The sequence below is a fragment of the Haliotis rubra genome, unplaced genomic scaffold, assembly GCF_003918875.1.
Source record: "Haliotis rubra isolate DU_JTF1 unplaced genomic scaffold, ASM391887v1 Scf2, whole genome shotgun sequence".
Lineage (NCBI taxonomy): Eukaryota > Metazoa > Mollusca > Gastropoda > Lepetellida > Haliotidae > Haliotis > Haliotis rubra.
Window position 1 is genome coordinate 1365966 of NW_025766002.1, and position 19977 is coordinate 1385942.

The 19977-nt window shown below is 41.7% G+C and overlaps 1 protein-coding gene across 1 annotated transcript; it reads left to right on the forward strand.

The window, feature by feature from the left end:
* Positions 1-3357: 3357 nt before the first annotated feature.
* LOC124275326 (arylsulfatase B-like) lies at positions 3358-5004 on the forward strand. The gene has a single exon (XM_046710824.1). The coding sequence runs from the start codon at positions 3375-3377 to the stop codon at positions 4815-4817; it is 1443 nt and encodes a 480-aa protein (XP_046566780.1). The 5' UTR covers positions 3358-3374; the 3' UTR covers positions 4818-5004.
* The last annotated feature ends 14973 nt before the right edge of the window (positions 5005-19977 follow it).

Here is a 19977-nt window from a genome sequence, read left to right on the forward strand (position 1 = left end):
TTGTCAAGACAACAGTACATTTATTACAAGCGATAAACCCTTCCGGTGTTCGAATGAAATCTCTGCTGAGTCCATTGTACCGATTCCCACTATACTTTATGGATGTTCCAGAAAATTACAGGTAACGGCTCTAAATCTTACATCATCTTGAAGATTAATTAACAATTATTAACAAATATATCCGATATTGCAAAAACACTTGGTGAAACTTTGGCAAAACATCAAAAGGTGGTTGAAGTACCGTAAAATAATTGTCCACTTGAGAAGGTACGTAAGTCCAATTTCATTCAAAGGATTCTTCATTTTTCTGTGTTCTTAATCGTAGTATTTTCGTTTATTGTAACTCTTTGGCTAAACTTTCTGACAATCGCTAGTTCCCAGAAGGATAGTGTACATCCAGCTTGGGTACTGTGCAGTTAGCAGAAGTGAGTGAGTGAGTGAGTTTAGTTTTACACCGCACTCAGCAATATTCCAGCTATATGGCGGCGGTCTGTAAATAATCGAGTCTGGACCAGACAATCCAGTGATCAACAGCATGAGCATCGATCTGCGCAAATGGGAACCGATGACATGTGTCAACCAAGTCAGCGAGCCTTACCACCCGATCCCGTTAGTCGCCTTTTACGACAAGCATAGTCGCCTTTTATGACAAGAATGGGTTGCTGAAGACCTATTCTACCCCGGATCTTCACGGGTCCAGTTAGCAGAAGTACCTTGGTCCCTTGTGTGGTGGCCTAACTGTGGTTGTTGGTAATCTATAATAATGTTATTTAGTATTGTTATCAATACTCATATTTTAATAAATATATAGAAGTTTCAAATGTTCATTTTGTCTTTTGTTGACAGATTTTATAGTCATATATAATGTGTTGTTTGTATATAAATCCTGCCCCATCGATGGCACCAGTGCAAACACATGCAAAGGAATGGCAATTGTTCACCCGAACACTCAAATGCATCGCACGTAAATTCTGTCAATATCCTCCATGTTTTACAGTAAAACCTTTGAAAACTTTCGAAAGGCCTTCATTGTTGCAAACCCTGATCAAAGAAGTGAGTGAGTGAGTTAAGATTTTAAGTCACATCGGTAATATTTTAGCCATATCGTGACTGTAAACAAGTTGTGACTTCACCATTAATACATATAAATAATAAAAAACCTGCCGACGAAGGACAGTAAAATCACCTAAGATATCACGGTATCAAGGAATAAAACTAGCAACTCTCTCTAAAATTGGATTTCAAATTAGGACAATACAGTATATAAATGGGCTATGGATCGCCAACAACTGAAGGTAGATCACCATACTAGGGACCATGGGGACTTACATTACTTTTGCTACCTGCATGGACCCTAGTTGGATTTACATCATCCCTTCAGCTGTCAGCAATTTTTGACAATCTAGCCGTAAATTAAAAGAACATTTATGCTACGATCAAACAAGTAATATGACTTGTCAAATTGTCAAATGTGTCCTGTGACGTTTTCTTAAATGTACGCAAAAACACAAAAGTTGTAAAGTGATAACACAAAAGGCTGGGGATGCTAGAATATTAGGGACCAAAAGCGAAAATCGACTGCTGGAAAGTTAGAGTCATCCCCCCTGCCATACAGTCTGAGTGAGTGAGTGAGTTTAGTTTTACGCCGCACTCAGCAATATTCCAGCTATATGGCGGCGGTCTGTAAATAATGGGAACCGATGACATGTGTCAACCAAGTCAGCGAGCCTGACCACCCGATCCCGTTAGTCGCCTTTTACGACAAGCATGGGATACTGAAGCTACCTTCTAACCCGGACCTTCACGGATCCCATACAGTCTGATGGGATAATTGTTTGTCATTCAGAATCGTCACAAACAGATCTACGTATGAACGGATGGGACGGTTTCGCGGGGTTATTTTATGTCAAGTGTTAATGTTATGTAAAGGGTAAATAGGTGCAAGGAAATTGGCCATTTGGCCATTACTGAATGCATTCAGATCATTGATATACACGGAGCTTAAGTTAAACGTCTTGGACAATATTGTTTTGATTTGGCCAATCCTGGAAGTCGGTTAGATAAAAAAACAGATATTCAAGGACTGAATAACAGTTAGATGTTGGGAGATGCTTGCATGTACCTCTTGTCCTGACCACCGAGGTGCACAAACATGTCATCATTTAGGAAGTTCAGCATTTCACATATTGTTTTTATATAAATTTCAGATGAAACTTACTTTCGTTTGTTGACAAACTGTCCTGAACCTTTGAAGACAGACATGTAACCACTTGTATGTATGTATTTGGTCCCCCACGTATAGTGATAAGTGGCACAGAAATAAAGGAATGCAGTTTTAATTACGCTTGTCGTGCGAGATTGTGTTGTACAAAGTCAAAAATCAAATGTTTTGACACAACTAACCTTGATTCTTTTCAGAGATTACTATAATTCAAGCAGAGTTTTTGAAAATCCAGATTATTTGTGCTTTGTCGCAAATACTTTCTTCGTTTATCGTGTTAAAGGATTCGCTCATCACGCCGAAGATCTGGGTTCGATTACGTGTTACGCCAATTTCTGGTATCCCTCCATACGTGATATTCCTAAAACCCTCACTACTCACCCACGCACTCACTCACTCACTCACGCGTGCCTAGTATGGTGATCTACGTTCAGTTGTTGGCGACCTGCAGCCTGTTTTTATAGTTGTTTTACTGTCCTTTGACGACAGGTTTTATACTGTACACATAATCTTTCTTATCAAATTGGTTCTCGTCACGATATGGATGAAACATTGCGGATGTGATGTTAAATCTTCACATAATCTTTCACTCACTCACTCACCGATACCCACCCACCCAATACCCCACTCCACCCACTCACTCACTCACTCACTCACTCACTCACTCACTCACTCACTCACTATAGTAGCATAATACACTAAATTAATTTCCGGAAAATCGAAATGCTGTGCTTCATCTGCATTCTATAAAGCCCGGAAGACAACTCTTAAACCTGTTGTCCAAAACAGGTCGGCAAGTCTTTTAATTCGATTCTATGGTGTTTTGCTTCAGACATTTTGTGCAATTCTGAAAGTAACATAGCCTTTAAGCTACAGCAATAACGTCAACATGTTTCATTTTCAGTGACTCAATCCTGACATCCAATACTGTTGCAGTCATAACCATGACAAATTAGCATTGCATTTTAGCGTTTACATACATAATCTCCATATTTTTCAATGCCTGACATAATTAGTCAGGAATATGTCAATGTAAGCATTTCTTCCACAGATATGAACACAAGCTGGTTCAAATTAGGTCACTCACATGTAACGTTATCTTTAAAAGATCTCTTATATACGACTCCGTTTCACTGCCTACACCAGAAACAACATGTATTTCACATCTGTTGTATGCCTTCTTTTGACCACAGTTCTCTGTGAGTGTGCAGAGAAACCTCACATTATATTTATAGTTGCTGATGACCTGGGATGGAACGATGTTGGATTTCGGAACCCTCAAATGATCACCCCTAACCTGGACAGATTTGCTACAGCAGGTGTCATCCTCAACTCCTCTTACGTCCAGCCTTTGTGCTCGCCCTCCAGAAACTGTTTCATGTCGGGATATTTCCCCTATCACACAGGACTACAAGATGGCGTCATATTGGTGAACGAAGCAAAACACCTACCGGCCAATCTAACAACAATCCCTCAGAAACTGAAACAACTTGGCTATGATGCTCACATGGTTGGGAAGTGGCATCTTGGTTTCTGTAACTGGAAGTATACACCCACAGAGAGAGGCTTTGACTCCTATCTTGGATATTACTGTGGTGCCGAACACTATTTTAACCACACGAGAACGGAAGGCAAAGACGAAGTAGGACTGGATTTTCGCTATAACAAGACTGTGTATAGAGACGCAAATGGAACGTATTCTGCTAATGTGTTTGCAGACAGAGCTATTGAAATCATCGAGAACCACGACAACAGTAAGCCACTTTATCTGTACCTTCCATTCCAGTCTGTACATGCACCTCTTGAAGTTCCAGCGAAATATGAAAACATGTACATGAACATAGAAACCATAAGCAGAAGGATCTATTGTGGAATGGTGAGTGCGTTAGACGAAGCTGTTGGTAATATCACTCAGGCATTAGAAGAAAAAGGTCTTATGGACAATCTATTGTTGGTCTTTACAACTGATAATGGTGGGCCTACATATACAGCATCTAATAACTTGCCTTTACGGGGAGCCAAAAATACTCTCTGGGAAGGGGGAACGAAAGGAACTGGATTCATCTACAGTAAAAACCTTCTCAAGAAGACAGGCTACCTCAACACTGGAATGATGCATGCTGTGGACTGGTACCCGACATTGGTGGAGTTGGCTGGTGGAGAGAACACAGATCCCAACATGGACGGAGTCAGTCAGTACGACATGCTCATCAATGGTGGACCCAGCAAGCGAAATGAATTCGTCTACAACATCTATGATGAAAGGGAAGCAGCAGCAATCAGGTACGGAGATCTCAAACTCATGCAAGGAAGTCCAGGATCTCACAATGGTTGGGCTCCTTTACCACATCTGGGAATTGATGAAGGTGTCTATGAAGCTGATAACCAAACGTTCCCTCCCTTCATGCTCTACAACATTACTGCAGATCCAACCGAACACTTCGACCTCTCAGCCAAGTACCCTGATCTACTGGACATGATGAAGAAGAGGCTGGAGAACTGGAAGAAATCCCGTGTCCCGGCCCAGGACCCTTCTCCTGTTCCAAAAGCGAACCCGAAATACTATGGTGGTGTATGGAGTCCAGGGTGGTGCTAATACGTAATTTGTTTGGATACATGGTCAGATGAAAATGTTTGTTTTTTTCTGTAAAAGATATATTTAGATTGTATGGTAGCCTGCGGCTTCTGTGTTTATATGCAAATACTTTGACGATCAGATAAGGTGACTATGATGTGAAACCGTCCATGTATCACTCATAACAAATAAAAGATACAAGTCTGGATGTAAACTTGTTTGCACATGATATAACAAAATATCAGAATCATCCCAATATATTTCTTGGTTTTGTCGGCCATCCAAAGCCTGTGGGTGTCACCGAAATGGTCCACGTCTACGACCTTCAATATTTTCGGCTTAATTTACTCAAAGACGGTATCAAACCCAACTCCCTACCTCATGGGAATCACCCTTGATGTCAGTTTTATGCATATAGTAAAGTATGTAAAAGATAGGTAAGACTTTTTATATCAGAAGCAGTATAATGTCACCTGAAGACGTAATTTACGTAATGTGTATTCGCAATTTCTTGCTGATGAAATGTTTGGATAAATTAATGATTAAGAGTAACACGCTCGTTGTACCTAGCTGCAAACTGACTCGACTGAAAGATATCTTTACATGAGTATGAGTGAGTGAGTAGGCTTTTACGCTGTTTGGGCAATATTCCAGCAATATTACGATATGGGGAACACCACACATTGTGCCCATGTGGGGAATCGAACCCGGATCTTCAACACCTTAACCACTATGCTACCCCACCGCCCTTACATATGAGTGTAGATGATAGTTGAAAAACATGTTACATCTAATCACAAAATGTATCAGTGTGTTGACCTGGTTCACCGAAACGCAAGGATCCATCCATCATTACGTATCTGGATCCATCTTTACGTATCTGGATACATCATTACGTACCTGGATCCATCATTACGTATCTGGACCCATCATTGCTTATCTGGATCCATCACTGCGTATCTGGATCCATCATTACGTACCTGTATCCATCATTACGTATCTGGACCCATCATTGCTTATCTGGATCCATCACTACGTATCTGGATCCATCATTACGTACCTGGATCCATCATTACGTATCTGGAAACATCATTGCTTATCTGGATCCATCATTACGTATCTGGATCCATCATAACGTACCTGGATCCATCATTACGTATCTGGAAAAATCATTACGTATCTGGAAAAATCATTGCTTATCTGGATCCATCATTACGTATCTGGAAACATCATTACGTATCTGGATCCATCATTACGTATCTGGAAACATCATTACGTACCTGGATCCATCATTACGTATCTGGAAACATCATTACGTATCTGGATCCATCATTACGGAAGAATGCCACTCACTGCACAACGTATATATGCACGAATATAAAATGACAACGAATTTATATGCCAGATTGTAAAATGAGCTTATCAATTCATCTTCCTATTTCAAGCTAACCTTTGTGTACAGTTATGCAGAAAACATAAGTCGAACACCTCGATTGAATATAACAGTTCGTACAACAAGCTCGATTCTTTATGAGAATATGTTTAACTGGATTTATACCGTACCTGACACATTGTCACACAGGATGTAATTATGGTGTGATCATTGTCCGCACACACGTACAAGGTATAGCAGGGCGCGATTTCTTGTTGTTTCCATGGTTACTGGCGATAGCATGCAAGCACGTGCAAGTACAAAGAATAACCAGGTGGTGTTTATATTAGCAGGAAAGTCTGAGAGGATGGATGCGGCTTTGTGTCAACCACTCCTTACTTCCACTCCTTACTTGATAAGTGATATGAAGTTTGTACATGTAACTTGAGTTGGAAGTTACCTTTCAAGTATTTGGGCACCGTTGAACGTCGCTTAAACAATAACACACACAGACACACATCACAAAGAGAGAGACAGACAGACAGATAGATAGATAGATAATAATCGCATTAAGTATAACATTGATAACATTTCATAAGTAATGTACTAGCAATGTACTAGCCTCCTAGAGTGAGTGAGGTATTACCCCGCTTAGCAGTATTCGAGCTGAGTGAAGGAGATCTGTAGATTATCAAGGCTTGACAAGACGAGTCGGTGGCTGTATCATAAGAATTGATCTACGCATGTGATCTATGATGACATACATTGACCAAGGAAGCGAGTCTGACCTTCTGATTCCACAAGTCTCCTCTTACTTGGGTCGCTGAAGAACAGTTCCACCCGATCTTCACGGGGCTGGTTCCTATAATTGTGTAAGATCGTGCAAATATTCCGTCTTATCTAATCCAATTTCTATATCTACAAACAAACTGGGTGACAGTGAAAGTGGAAACAAATTGTACATTTCCTATTGAGCAGCTGGAAGACAGATGGTGCGGCATTAAACAATATTCCCGTGTTGGCTTTCTACTTAGGACTCCAGACCTTCTAGGTTATAAATAAACATTTTCAAAAGCTTAATAAGTCTCACGCGGAATATCACAGCCAGTTTAAAGTCAGTACTTTGTAGTGAACTCTGATTTTTATTACACACAGAGGATAAAATCTTAAACATAACCAACCGTGATTACATCAACAAGCTCTAATAAACACGTGTTTATCCCCACAGACAGTTTAACAGACTCCATGTCTAAATATTTAACCAGTATCAGAACTTTCAACAATCCATAAAACTGACCCCTACTCGGCCCACAAAGTAGGGGACAGCTGTGCTTGTTATGTCACGCTTAGGTCAATGACCTTTTACCTGTTGACCCGGAACCGAAAGGTGTAAAAAGGAAGTTACGTGTATCAATGGCATCCGACCTTGGACAATGTATACTAATTAAACTATCTTTGTACGAATTGTATACTTTCACCACTTGTCGGGATGCTAGGATAAACCCAATGGCTGTAATTGCCGCTCCTTGAGATGCGGGCTGGTGTAGGTAAATATTTTGAGATACTCGGGTAGAAGGGTGGGCGTATTAGTGAGCGCATCAAGTGTCAATTGGGTTAAAATAGATGTAATTCATTTCAAGCCTAAAGTTTAGAAAGAACTCCATACACGCATGCGCTATCTCTCATATAAATATGCAGTATGATGAAAAAAATTCACACAGAAATTAAATTAATGTCGCATCTTAATTCTATAAATCATCAGGCTCGGTGACTTGGTTAATAGCCCGACATTGCAAAGATCGCCCACCGAGCTGTGAATGGGTACCTCGTAACTTGGTGCGCCTAGTGGCTGCAAGAGTTGTATACTCCCCAGGGAGTTGAGATTAATAATACGATGTGCCGCTGGAATTGACATCCAATGATCGAGGGGAAAACCAGCGCCTTGAGCATGTACTAGTTGCGTGGATATGTGCGCTATATAAATATCCTATAATAAATATTATATAATAATAATAATAATGATACATGAGCTGTTGATCATTACATCAATCACGCTATTGTCTGGTCCAGACCGTCGTATAGCAGGAATACTGCTGCTGAGTCACAAACACAACATTTACACACTTTCCGTTGAATCTGAACATCTACTGACGCGCTACTGAGGATCTGTGATTCATCCCGTCTACTTGTCTTGTGTTTTCATTAACTCCACTATAAGTCTAGTGATGTTGATTAGGAGTGAAATGATACAGAGATGGGTATCTTGCTAGTGTGGTAGATCCTTGTCACCTGAAGGAGCTGCGTTGTAGCATCAAAGAGAATGAGAAAAACACAGCCAAACACTGTAAGATCTCTTGTACACACCATTGGTATTTTATCATTACGATTAAACTGAAGGACAGAGAAAAGTATTCTTCTCGGCTGATCTTATCATATGTTTGATTTTCGGTTGAAAATATTTAAGTTAGCGATGTTGAATGGAAAGATTAAATGTACCCGCGTTTAGTCAGCCCTCAAAGAATACTTCTTCATGGGTTTTTTAAATACAGTTTGTTTTGAAAGTTTTAAACATTTTATTAAAAATATATTCTAACACATTTGCATTTGTATCTAAATGTTTAGAGAAAGTGGTAGCTGGCAAACTGAAGGTGCATCTTGAGACAAACCACCTCGCAGAATCGTTCCAGTCAGCCTACAAGACATCTCACAGTACGGAGACAGCTTTATCCACAATGATATCCTTGTCAATATGGGCCAGAAGAAGGTGACATCGCTTGTGCTCCTTGATCTATCCAGCGCATTCGATACCATAGATCATACAATACTCCTGCATCGACTTAAACATCACATTGGGGTAACAGGAAATGCGCTCAAGTGGATCTCTTCATATTTGCGAGGCCGCACACAATCTATCAAAATCGGAAATGTACAATCATCAAAGTCACCATTGTTATATGGTGTTCCCCAGGGATCAGTTCTCGGCCCCCTTCTGTTCAGTCTACATTCTCCCCATTGGTGGCATTATCAGGTGGTATTTCATTGGTTTCCACATATATGCGGATGATACGCAACTCTACATTGTCTTTGAATCAGACGATTTTTCACTCAATATTAACTAATTTGAGCTCTGCTTCAGGAAATCAAATCGTGGATGATCTCCAATTATTTGATGTTGAATGAGGAGAGACAGAGTTTCTTCTCATTGGCTCCAAACATCAACTCATAAAGTTGAAGACTGCTTTCCATCACCTTCACTTCGTATTGGTGACACAGACATCCTACCATCAGAAAGTGCCAGGAATCTTGGTGTCATCCTTGATTCCAACATGTCCATGGATGCACACATCACCTCCATCAGTAGAGCCTGCTACTACAGCATCCATAATATCCGCCACTACCTTGATACTGACACCTGTAAACTTCTGATGTCTTGTCACTCGACTACTGTAATTCACTATATGCCAACCTCTCTACTAAATCACTCCAGAAACTACAAAGAATCCAAAATTCTGCTGCCAGATGTATCACCCACACTCATCGTCATGACCATATCACCCCAGTACTACAGTCTCTACACTGGCTCCCCATCTCTGCAATAATTACCTTCAAAATCCTCATTCTGACTCATGACTGCCTCTACATTGATAACTTTCCCGACTATCTCAAACATCTCGTCTCCGTGTATGTACCTCAGCGAAGTCTCCGATCCTCCTCTGACTCTCTCCTCACCCAACACAGATCTCCAAACCAACTGTCTGACCGAGCCTTCTCCTGTGCCAGCCCTCAACTGTGGAATTCTCTTCCAAAGGAAATCAGGAACACTTCATCGAAAGAAACATTTAAATCTCAGCTAAAGACCCATCTATTCACTGCTGCCTTTCTGTAAAATTATATGAACTATTTCCTTCCCCAATATTGTCACAGCGCCACTGAGCATCTCTATGGTGGATATTAGGCGCTTTATAAATACATTATTATCATTATTAGTATAATACACAGCTGTTGTTGGGTATCTTAGAAATCTTATAATTGTAAATGAATAAGTCTAATAACATGTGTTTTCTGGGTCGGTTTCAAGGTAAATTCGCTTATATAGCGGCATCCTATACAGCACAAAATATCTGAACTTATACACAGCAGTCGTAATTCAAAATTAATAACTAGATGTTCTGCAGTTGGGTGATCAGTCACTTGATTGTCTGGTCAGTTCACATCCCGCCATAGCGAGCGTACTCCAGCGCGGCGTCGGTCTATACATACTTACTGTTTAAGTAAATTGTGTAAATGGCGAGTGCAAGTAGGGCAGGACATGTTTACGTTTTCCGCGAACTTGCTCTCATTACTGACTTTCAGTGGTCTATTCATATATTTTACACAACTATTTGCTCTATACACCAAATGTTATCTGTTTCTGAGGAGGGTCAAAGCTTGGTTCCTCCTGAGAGGGTACGTAAGTCCCAAAACTTTCAAAGTCAATTTAAACTTGCCAGGATTTTTAAACGTAGCATTCTTGTCATTTTAATTGTGGCTAACATTTCTTACAATCGCCAGCAGCTGAAGGGATGGTGTAAATCCAACTAGGGTCCATGCAGGTAGCCAAGGTACTGTAAGTCCCCATGGTCCCTAGTTTGGTGATCTACCTTCTGGCGTTGGCGATCTATAGCTTGTTTTTATATTGTATTGTCCAAATAGTGCTATCAGTTTTAACTCTCCATACTAGTTTTAGTTGTAATTGTGATATTCTAGTTGTTTTACTGCCCTTCGTCGACAGGTTTTTTATAATATACATATATTTCATTTCAATATCAAATGTTCTCGTCACAATATGGCTGAAATATTGCCGATGTGACGTTAAATATTAAGTCACTCACTCACTCACTCAAAGCTTGGTAATCTATTGCACTGGTTGTATATATCTAATTTCTTGTACTGTGAGAGATAACAAACCGAACACAGAGATAGGCAGTAACAATGACATCAAAGTCACGACGAGACATACGGACCTATTAAAGGTTAATTTCATATCAATAAACCTCTGACTGGAAGCAATTAAGCTGTCATTTTGAAACAAGATTTGCCTTAAATCCACACAATATGTACATGGAACGGCCTAACCTGTACTCAATGACAGAGTTGATTGACAGGCCGTTGTCATAACATGGCATTCAACCACAGAAATTGTCATGGTGTAGCGTATCAAATTTCAAAGTCAATTACAGCTCCCTGAAAGTAAGGCGGCGACATAACGTAACGGTCAAACAACCTGGCCATTGATGACCGTAAACGGACACAAACCCGGGTGACATTACACCAGCGTGTGGCCATGCTTTATGATTAGGACAGACGCACCTGCTGCCCTTTACTCCAGCTGTTAGGTCCGTGTCACGTGATATCATGAATTATTCAGTGATATTTACATTACATGATACACTGCTTTCGAACAGTTTCTCACGCTAGCATATCCGTGTGTTCGGTGATGAACAAGTTCGGCTGGTGTGTATGTAAAGAGACGGTCGATCACTCCGACATTTTGTTATTCAACTGGAAATTAAGCGTGGTCCCATTTTCAAAGTTTCAAAGCTAGAGTTTTCTGATTTTGTTTAAAGTATATGTTCAGTTTACATATAAAGTGATTTCAGAATATGCTTAATATTTTCAATTCTCTCATGTTAGAATATACTTCGAGACGCCATGTTCCACACCATACAGAAGTTCACGGAAGTTCACATCCACCAGAACGCCACCACTCACCCACCACCAACCTCAAGTGTGTATCACTTCTATTGCCGTTCAAAATGTTGATTTCTAATGTTTATCTTTCTATATTGTGTAGCGTTTAAACTGCAACGGATATATACGTCGTTATATTTGTATAGGTGGTTATGAAGTAAACAACAAAGTGGGTGGATACATGGTGTTCAGTATCGCCGTCAGCACTTATACGAGATATGCATATTATCGATTGTGACAGGCAATCCAGTGGTTGATAGCATGAGCAAGGCACGATGCATCTACCATACACCACTACAGTATAAAACTCGAAAACTCGAATTCCTCAGTACCACTGAAAACAGAGAATCTTCAGAAGTTCGAGAAATGAAGAACCCTTTTCAAATCTTTGAGGTAAGTATGTTTCACTGCATACTCATTCATAGAAGAACAAGAAGTAGAAATAGATGGAGGAGGGGAACGAAGGAGGAGGAGAAGGTGGAGGAGAGAAAGAGAAGAAGGTGGTAAGGAGTAGGAGATGGACGAGAAGAAATATAGGAGGCGAAAAGAAAAAGAAGGACGAGGTGGAGAAACGAGAGAAGGAGGAAAAGTCGAAGAGAAAGGAATACAAATACGGAGGAGAAAGGGAGGAGGAGATGAACGAGGAGGCGAAGAAGGAAGGGAGATAAAGAATGAGGGCAAGAGGAGAAAAGAACGAGAGTGAAGAGGAATTAGGAGGAGAAGACGTATTTTATTAAATACTGTGGCAATACAAATATTCAGTAAAAGCTTACAGTGTCAGGCCATATACCCTATAAAACAGACAATAGTCCATTTACTCAAATTTGATTTTTTTATATAAAAAATGCTTACACAGATGAAAATATACAGCTCCGAACCAGCTGTGCTGTACCTTCTCTTACTTAAGTTAATAATCCTTTTCACTAATCATTAAGTCATAAAGTAATGACGCGACAAACTAATACACATCAATGGATTATGCTGTGGTCAATTAGTGTTATATACTCTGGGATAGTCCACGTTTTACTGTCCCCGCCCATATCAACTCCCCGACACCTCTTCATAACCCCCAACAAAACGTACCCGCCGCAGGGATAGTATAAATAAATTGTCCTGCTACACCTAAAAGTTTCATTTTTGGAGCTCAGGGATAAAACCAATGACCGCTCTGTGTCCCTGGGCGTTGTCATCTGTAACTGCGTCAGTTACTGTCCCTCGGCTGGACATCGCCGACGGCGGTCAAGCTGCGACTGGACAAAGAATCCTGCCCTAAGCTCTTCCTAGTGTTCGTCTACATTTGTTTTATCTCAGAACGTTTGTTTTATCTCAGAATGTCACAGATCACGACAGATAGAAAGTTGACGCTTAGGTTAATAAGGACACTAGATATATGTAAACACGTTTCAGAATCGGGAAAGAAGACATTGTGTGTGTGTGCGTGCGTGCGTGCGTGCGTGCGAGCGTGCGTGCGTGCGTGCGTGTGTGTGTGAACCGTGATCTGGTGTGAACCACCCACGTGTACTTTTGATCACACTAGAAACACGCCTTGTTCTTTTAAAAAATATAGATACTTTTTCTTGTATTTTGTTTGGTTCCGTTGGAGACGCCATCTACCGAAATATCAGAATACTACAAATAGCTATAAAAGTTCGCCTAAATTTACAATACACCTCAATCTAGAAACACCCTTCCCATTCCAACGTGCGAAACAGGCAGTGTTACGTGTCTCAGCCTCAAGCCACGGTCTGTGGTAACCCTGGGGACCAACCCATACATTAAAAGCCAACCCAGACATCGGGGGACAATGTGATGTATTGCATGTTCAGAAGCGGAAGTTATCCCACCATTGCGTCATTTGATTGGCAGATCGGGAGTTAATGTTGTCTTTTATGGCTTCCACGTGGTCGGTCAATGTCAAGGCTGATGGACGCCATTTAGACGTGTTTTATCGTTCCTAGCGACCGATGTCAATGAATGAATGGGTAGCTTTGATATACCCTTTCTTAGACAGGGATTCGAATCAGTCGCATAATATTGTAGTATATAAATATATATGATGTGTTCTGGGGCCTCGTTTCCAAGTGTAATGGTTGTTGGTACACCATTACGATACAATTATGTTGGTTGGGTCATTGAAAAGCCAACTAATGGAGTAGAAACCTAATGGGCAGGTCCACGAAGTGGATCTAGAAATATTACCAAGCGTATTGCACACTCACTATTTGAACACGATAGCGAAATAGCCTACACGTATTGTACCCTTAATACCCCGTATCCATTACTGATCAGATCAAAAGGTGAGTCAGCAGGAAGAATAAAAGAAATCAGAAGCCCCATATAACATTGTGGTATTTAAGAATGTGGACGTCAATGTTTCTGTTCGGGTTTCCCTGAGAGAATCAACTTTTTTAATTATAATGTATGTCAAGTTATGCTGGACATTGCCCTTTAGACACTAATGGAACAATAATGGTTCTGTATACCAGTCCATTCGGTTTATGAATCTGTCGACGCAAGAAAAATAAAAATCGGTACAATATGAGCATGTATGAGTAAAATATAGACAAAATAAAAGCATGTATGTTATTTCCCGCATTGAGTAAAATATTATGGTGAAATTATATCTCATTTAATCATTCTATCGATGTAGATATATACTTCCCATCAAAAGTTGTAAATATAGCCTTTACTTCGGGCAACTGTTCTAAACTACCTTTTGCAAAATATTTCATGCTGTTTAAAGGGTACTGTTTACACGTGAACTGATGTATTGTAAACAAATTCGTAACGTTGAAAGGATTGTTGTCATGAGTTCAATAAATGATAAAATTCAGTGAAAATTGGCGAATTCTTAACAAAACTTTACACTATGAACCTCACTGTGGTTTAAAAGCCTAGTTGACATTTTGAGGAAAATATTTAGGATTTCATTTATTTATGCTCTTGATATTTATGCTTGGTCACACAATCTATATTGTCATCAACGTAATATTGCTTTGCGGGTAAAACAGAGCTTTGCATACCCATATGCAACAAGCTTATTTCCAAATTCACATAAAATATATGTTATAAGCAGAGTCAATAGTACAGTTTCTACCATGCCTGGTTTATAAATCACTAATTATTTATGAAACCAGGTGCTCGCGAAACGTTCAGCGTATCCTGCTACACAAGTGGCACCCTTCACAAACACATGCAAAGGCAAGGCATTTGTTCACCTGACCTCTTAGTCTCTACCTGAAGAAGATTTCACAATACAGATCTAGAATCAGTAATGCCAGTGTATTGAACCGTGTTGAATCTATCCGTAATCTGTACCCACGGACAGTGGCAAATGATCGCACCCATTTGTGTGAACCAACGGGTCGGGTTAAATGCCGCTTTGAACAACATTCCAGTGATATCACACAACGCACTGGAGCGATTGTCGTGTTGAATAACCAATGGTAATAATCATAGCGAGTAATGGGGTTCGAACCCACGAGCACATGTTTTGACACGGTTGATATACGCATCTGCACAGTCAATAACAACGTCTACGAAAACGGACCAACTGGGCCCCTTCACCCCTCACCTCTCCATGTGCTTTATAGCTGTAAATGCATTATATAACTATCCCTTATATTAAAATACCAGCACTGAAATTCCAATGACATTACATAGAGAACTCACCCGGTACACACAGACCATATGCATGTACCTTCAGTGCAAGCTGAACTCGCTGACTTTCATTTCCACGTTTTCAAATAGGCTGCAACCTGCATACAGGTTATGGAATACATGAATATGATATATACTGTGTCATGACTTGTGTCACGTCTCAGTGGGTTAAGATTGACACAAGAAATAATGCTTAGAAGTGTGTGATAAAACAAACAGTATTGTTCGTTGTTATCCTGATCAAATTAGTCCTTTCGGCTGCCCTAAATATGTTGGCGGTCGTTAGTATAAGGGCACTTGCTGTCTCATCAGCAGGGACTTGTATATATTGAGACTGACGGTACTTGTTGAAGCGGAAAGGTTCCCATGCATACAGTGGCAGACAGGTCGCGAGTTACTCTGTGGTAATGCTAATGTATTACCTAATAGTTGAACAAATGCCAATGATATTTTTATACTACCTGTCCATGAATTTATGATGAACACCATGTTTGTGCATAATATAGTATTATAACAGATTCTGATTTGGGTCTCAATCTATGAGTTCTTAACACACAGTACTCAAGAGGTTATGGCATGGCAGATTAAATGCATTAAAAATGAAATAATTAGGTGAGTAACAAATGTTTGATGAACAAAACGACTCTGTGAACATCTTGATGGTTCCGGGACTGGGCTATCGATATGCCATGAACGGACTAGAGAGAGGATGGGTTGTTCACATCATTAATTGATTGACAATACCATGTCATGTACAGGTGTAGTATGTGTCTGTATCCTGTACAGGTGTAGTATGTGTCTGTATCCTGTACAGGTGTAGTGTGTGTCTGTATCCTGTACAGGTGTAGTGTGTGTCTGTATCCTGTACAGGTGTAGTGTGTGTCTGTATCCTGTACAGGTGTAGTGTGTGTCTGTATCCTGTACAGGTGTAGTGTGTGTCTGTATCTGTACAGGTGTAGTGTGTGTCCCTGTACAGGTGTAGTGTGTCTGGATCCTGTACAGGTGTGTGTGTCTGGATCGTGTACAGGTGTAGTGTGTCTGGATCCTGTACAGGTGTAGTGTGTCTGTATCCTGTACAGGTGTAGTGTGTCTGTATCTGATCCTGTACAGGTGTAGTGTGTGTCTGTATCCTGTACAGGTGTAGTGTGTGTGTCCTGTATGTAGTGTGTCTGTATCGTGTACAGGTGTAGTGTGTGTCTGGATCGTGTACAGGTGTAGTGTGTGTCTGGATCGTGTACAGGTGTAGTGTGTGTCTGGATCGTGTACAGGTGTAGTGTGTGTCTGGATCGTGTACAGGTGTAGTACAGGTGTAGGTGTAGTGTGTGTCTGATCGTGTACAGGTGTAGTGTGTGTCTGGATCGTGTACAGGTGATCGTGTACAGGTGTAGTGTGTGTCTGGATCGTGTACAGGTGTAGTGTGTGTCTGTCAGGTGTGTGTGTCTGGATCCTGTACAGGTGTGTAGTGTGTGTCTGGATCGTGTACAGGTGTGTGTGTGTCTGGATCGTGTACAGGTGTAGTGTGTCTGGATCGTGTACAGGTGTAGTGTGTGTCTGGATCGTGTACAGGTAGTGTGTGTCTGTATCCTGTACAGGTGTAGTGTGTGTCTGTATCCTGTACAGGTGTAGTGTGTGTCTGTATCCTGTACAGGTGTAGGTGTAGTGTGTGTCTGTATCAGGTGTGTGTGTGTCATCCTGTACAGTGTAGTGTGTGTCTGGATCGTGTACAGGTGTAGTGTGTGTCTGGATCGTGTACAGGTGTGTGTGTCTGGATCGTGTACAGGTGTAGTGTGTGTCTGGATCGTGTACAGGTGTAGTGTGTGTCTGGATCGTGTACAGGTGTAGTGTGTGTCTGTATCCTGTACAGGTGTAGTGTGTGTCTGTATCCTGTACAGGTGTAGTGTGTGTCTGTATCCTGTACAGGTGTAGTGTGTGTCTGTATCCTGTACAGGTGTAGTGTGTGTCTGTATCCTGTACAGGTGTAGTGTGTGTCTGTATCCTGTACAGGTGTAGTGTGTGTGTCTGGATCGTGTACAGGTGTAGTGTGTCTGGATCGTGTACAGGTGTAGTGTGTGTCTGGATCGTGTACAGGTGTAGTGTGTGTCTGGATCGTGTACAGGTGTGAGTGTGTGTCTGGATCGTGTACAGGTGTAGTGTGTGTCTGGATCGTGTACAGGTGTAGTGTGTGTCTGGATCGTGTACAGGTGTAGTGTGTGTCTGGATCCTGTACAGGTGTAGTGTGTGTCTGTATCCTGTACAGGTGTAGTGTGTGTCTGGATCGTGTACAGGTGTAGTGTGTGTCTCTGGATCGTGTACAGGTGTAGTGTGTGTCTGGATCGTGTACAGGTGTAGTGTGTGTCTGTGGATCGTGTACAGGTGTAGTGTGTGTCTGGATCCTGTACAGTGTGTAGTGTGTCTGGATCGTGTACAGGTGTAGTGTGTGTCTGGATCGTGTACAGGTGTAGTGTGTGTCTGTATCCTGTACAGGTGTAGTGTGTGTCTGTATCCTGTACAGGTGTAGTGTGTGTCTGTATCCTGTACAGGTGTAGTGTGTGTCTGGATCATGTACACAGGTGTAGTGTGTGTCTGGATCGTGTACAGGTGTAGTGTGTGTCTGGATCGTGTACAGGTGTAGTGTGTGTCTGTATCCTGTACAGGTGTAGTGTGTGTGTCCTGTACAGGTCTGTCTGTATCCTGTACAGGTGTAGTGTGTGTGTCTGGATCCTGTACAGGTGTAGTGTGTGTCTGGATCCTGTACAGGTGTAGTGTGTGTCTGTATCCTGTACAGGTGTAGTGTGTGTCTGTATCCTGTACAGGTGTAGTGTGTCTGGATCCTGTACAGGTGTAGTGTGTCTCTGGATCACAGGTGTACAGGTGGAGTACAGTGTGTCTGTATCCTGTACAGGTGTAGTGTGTGTCTGTATCCTGTACAGGTGTAGTGTGTGTCTGGATCGTGTACAGGTGTAGTGTGTGTGTCTGGATCCTGTACAGGTGTAGTGTGTGTCTGTCCTGTACAGGTGTAGTGTCTGTCTGTATCCTGTACAGGTGTGTAGTGTGTCTGTACAGATCAGTCTGTATCCTGTACAGGTGTAGTGTGTGTCTGGATCCTGTACAGGTGTAGTGTGTGTCTGGATCGTGTACAGGTGTAGTGTGTGTCTGTATCCTGTACAGGTGTAGTGTGTGTCTGTATCCTGTACTGGATCCTGTACAGGTGTAGTGTGTGTCTGTATCCTGTACAGGTGTAGTGTGTGTCTGTATCCTGTACAGGTGTAGTGTGTGTCTGTATCCTGTACAGGTGTAGTGTGTGTCTGTATCCTGTACAGGTGTAGTGTGTGTCTGGATCCTGTACAGGTGTAGTGTGTGTCTGTATCCTGTACAGGTGTAGTGTGTGTCTGGTATCGTGTACAGGTGTGTCTGGATGTGTACAGGTGTAGTGTGTCTGGATCGTGTACAGGTGTAGTGTGTGTCTGGATCGATCTGTATCCAGGTACAGGTGTAGTGTGTGTCTGTATCCTGTACAGGTGTAGTGTGTGTCTGTATCCTGTACAGGTGTAGTGTGTCTGTCTGTATCCTGTACAGGTGTAGTGTGTGTCTGTATCCTCTGTACAGGTGTAGTGTGTGTGTGTCTGGATCGTGTACAGGTGTAGTGTGTGTCTGGATCCTGTACAGGTGTAGTGTGTACAGGTCTGTATCCTGTACAGGTGTAGTGTGTGTCTGGATCGTGTACAGGTGTAGTATGTGTCTGGATCGTGTACAGGTGTGTGTCTGGATCGTGTACATGTAGTGTGTGTCTGGATCCGTGTACAGGTGTGTGTGTGTCTGGATCCTGTACAGGTGTAGTGTGTGTCTGTATCCTGTACAGGTGTAGTGTGTGTCTGGATCCTGTACAGGTGTAGTGTGTCTGGATCCTGTACAGGTGTCTGTATCCTGTACAGGTGTAGTGTGTGTCTGTATCCTGTACAGGTGTAGTGTGTGTCTGTATCCTGTACAGGTGTAGTGTGTGTCTGGATCGTGTACAGGTGTGTAGTGTGTGTCTGGATCCTGTACAGGTGTAGTGTGTCTGTATCCTGTACAGGTGTAGTGTGTGTCTGTATCCTGTACAGGTGTAGTGTGTGTCTGTATCCTGTACAGGTAGTGTAGTGTCTGTATCCTGTACAGGTGTAGTGTGTGTCTGTATCCTGTACAGGTGTAGTGTGTGTCTGGATCGTGTACAGGTGGTAGTGTGTGTCTGGATCGTGTACAGGTGTAGTGTGTGTCTGGATCGTGTACAGGTGTAGTGTGTGTCTGGATCGTGTACAGGTGTAGTGTGTGTCTGTATCCTGTACAGGTGTAGTGTGTCTGTATCCTGTACAGGTGTAGTGTGTCTGTATCCTGTACAGGTGTAGTGTGTGTCTGTATCCTGTACAGGTGTAGTCTGTATCC

Coding starts and splice junctions, on each gene's coding strand:
- LOC124275326 (XM_046710824.1), top strand. CDS start 3,375: ATGTATTTCACATCTGTTGTATGCCTTCTTTTGACCACAGTTCTCTGT.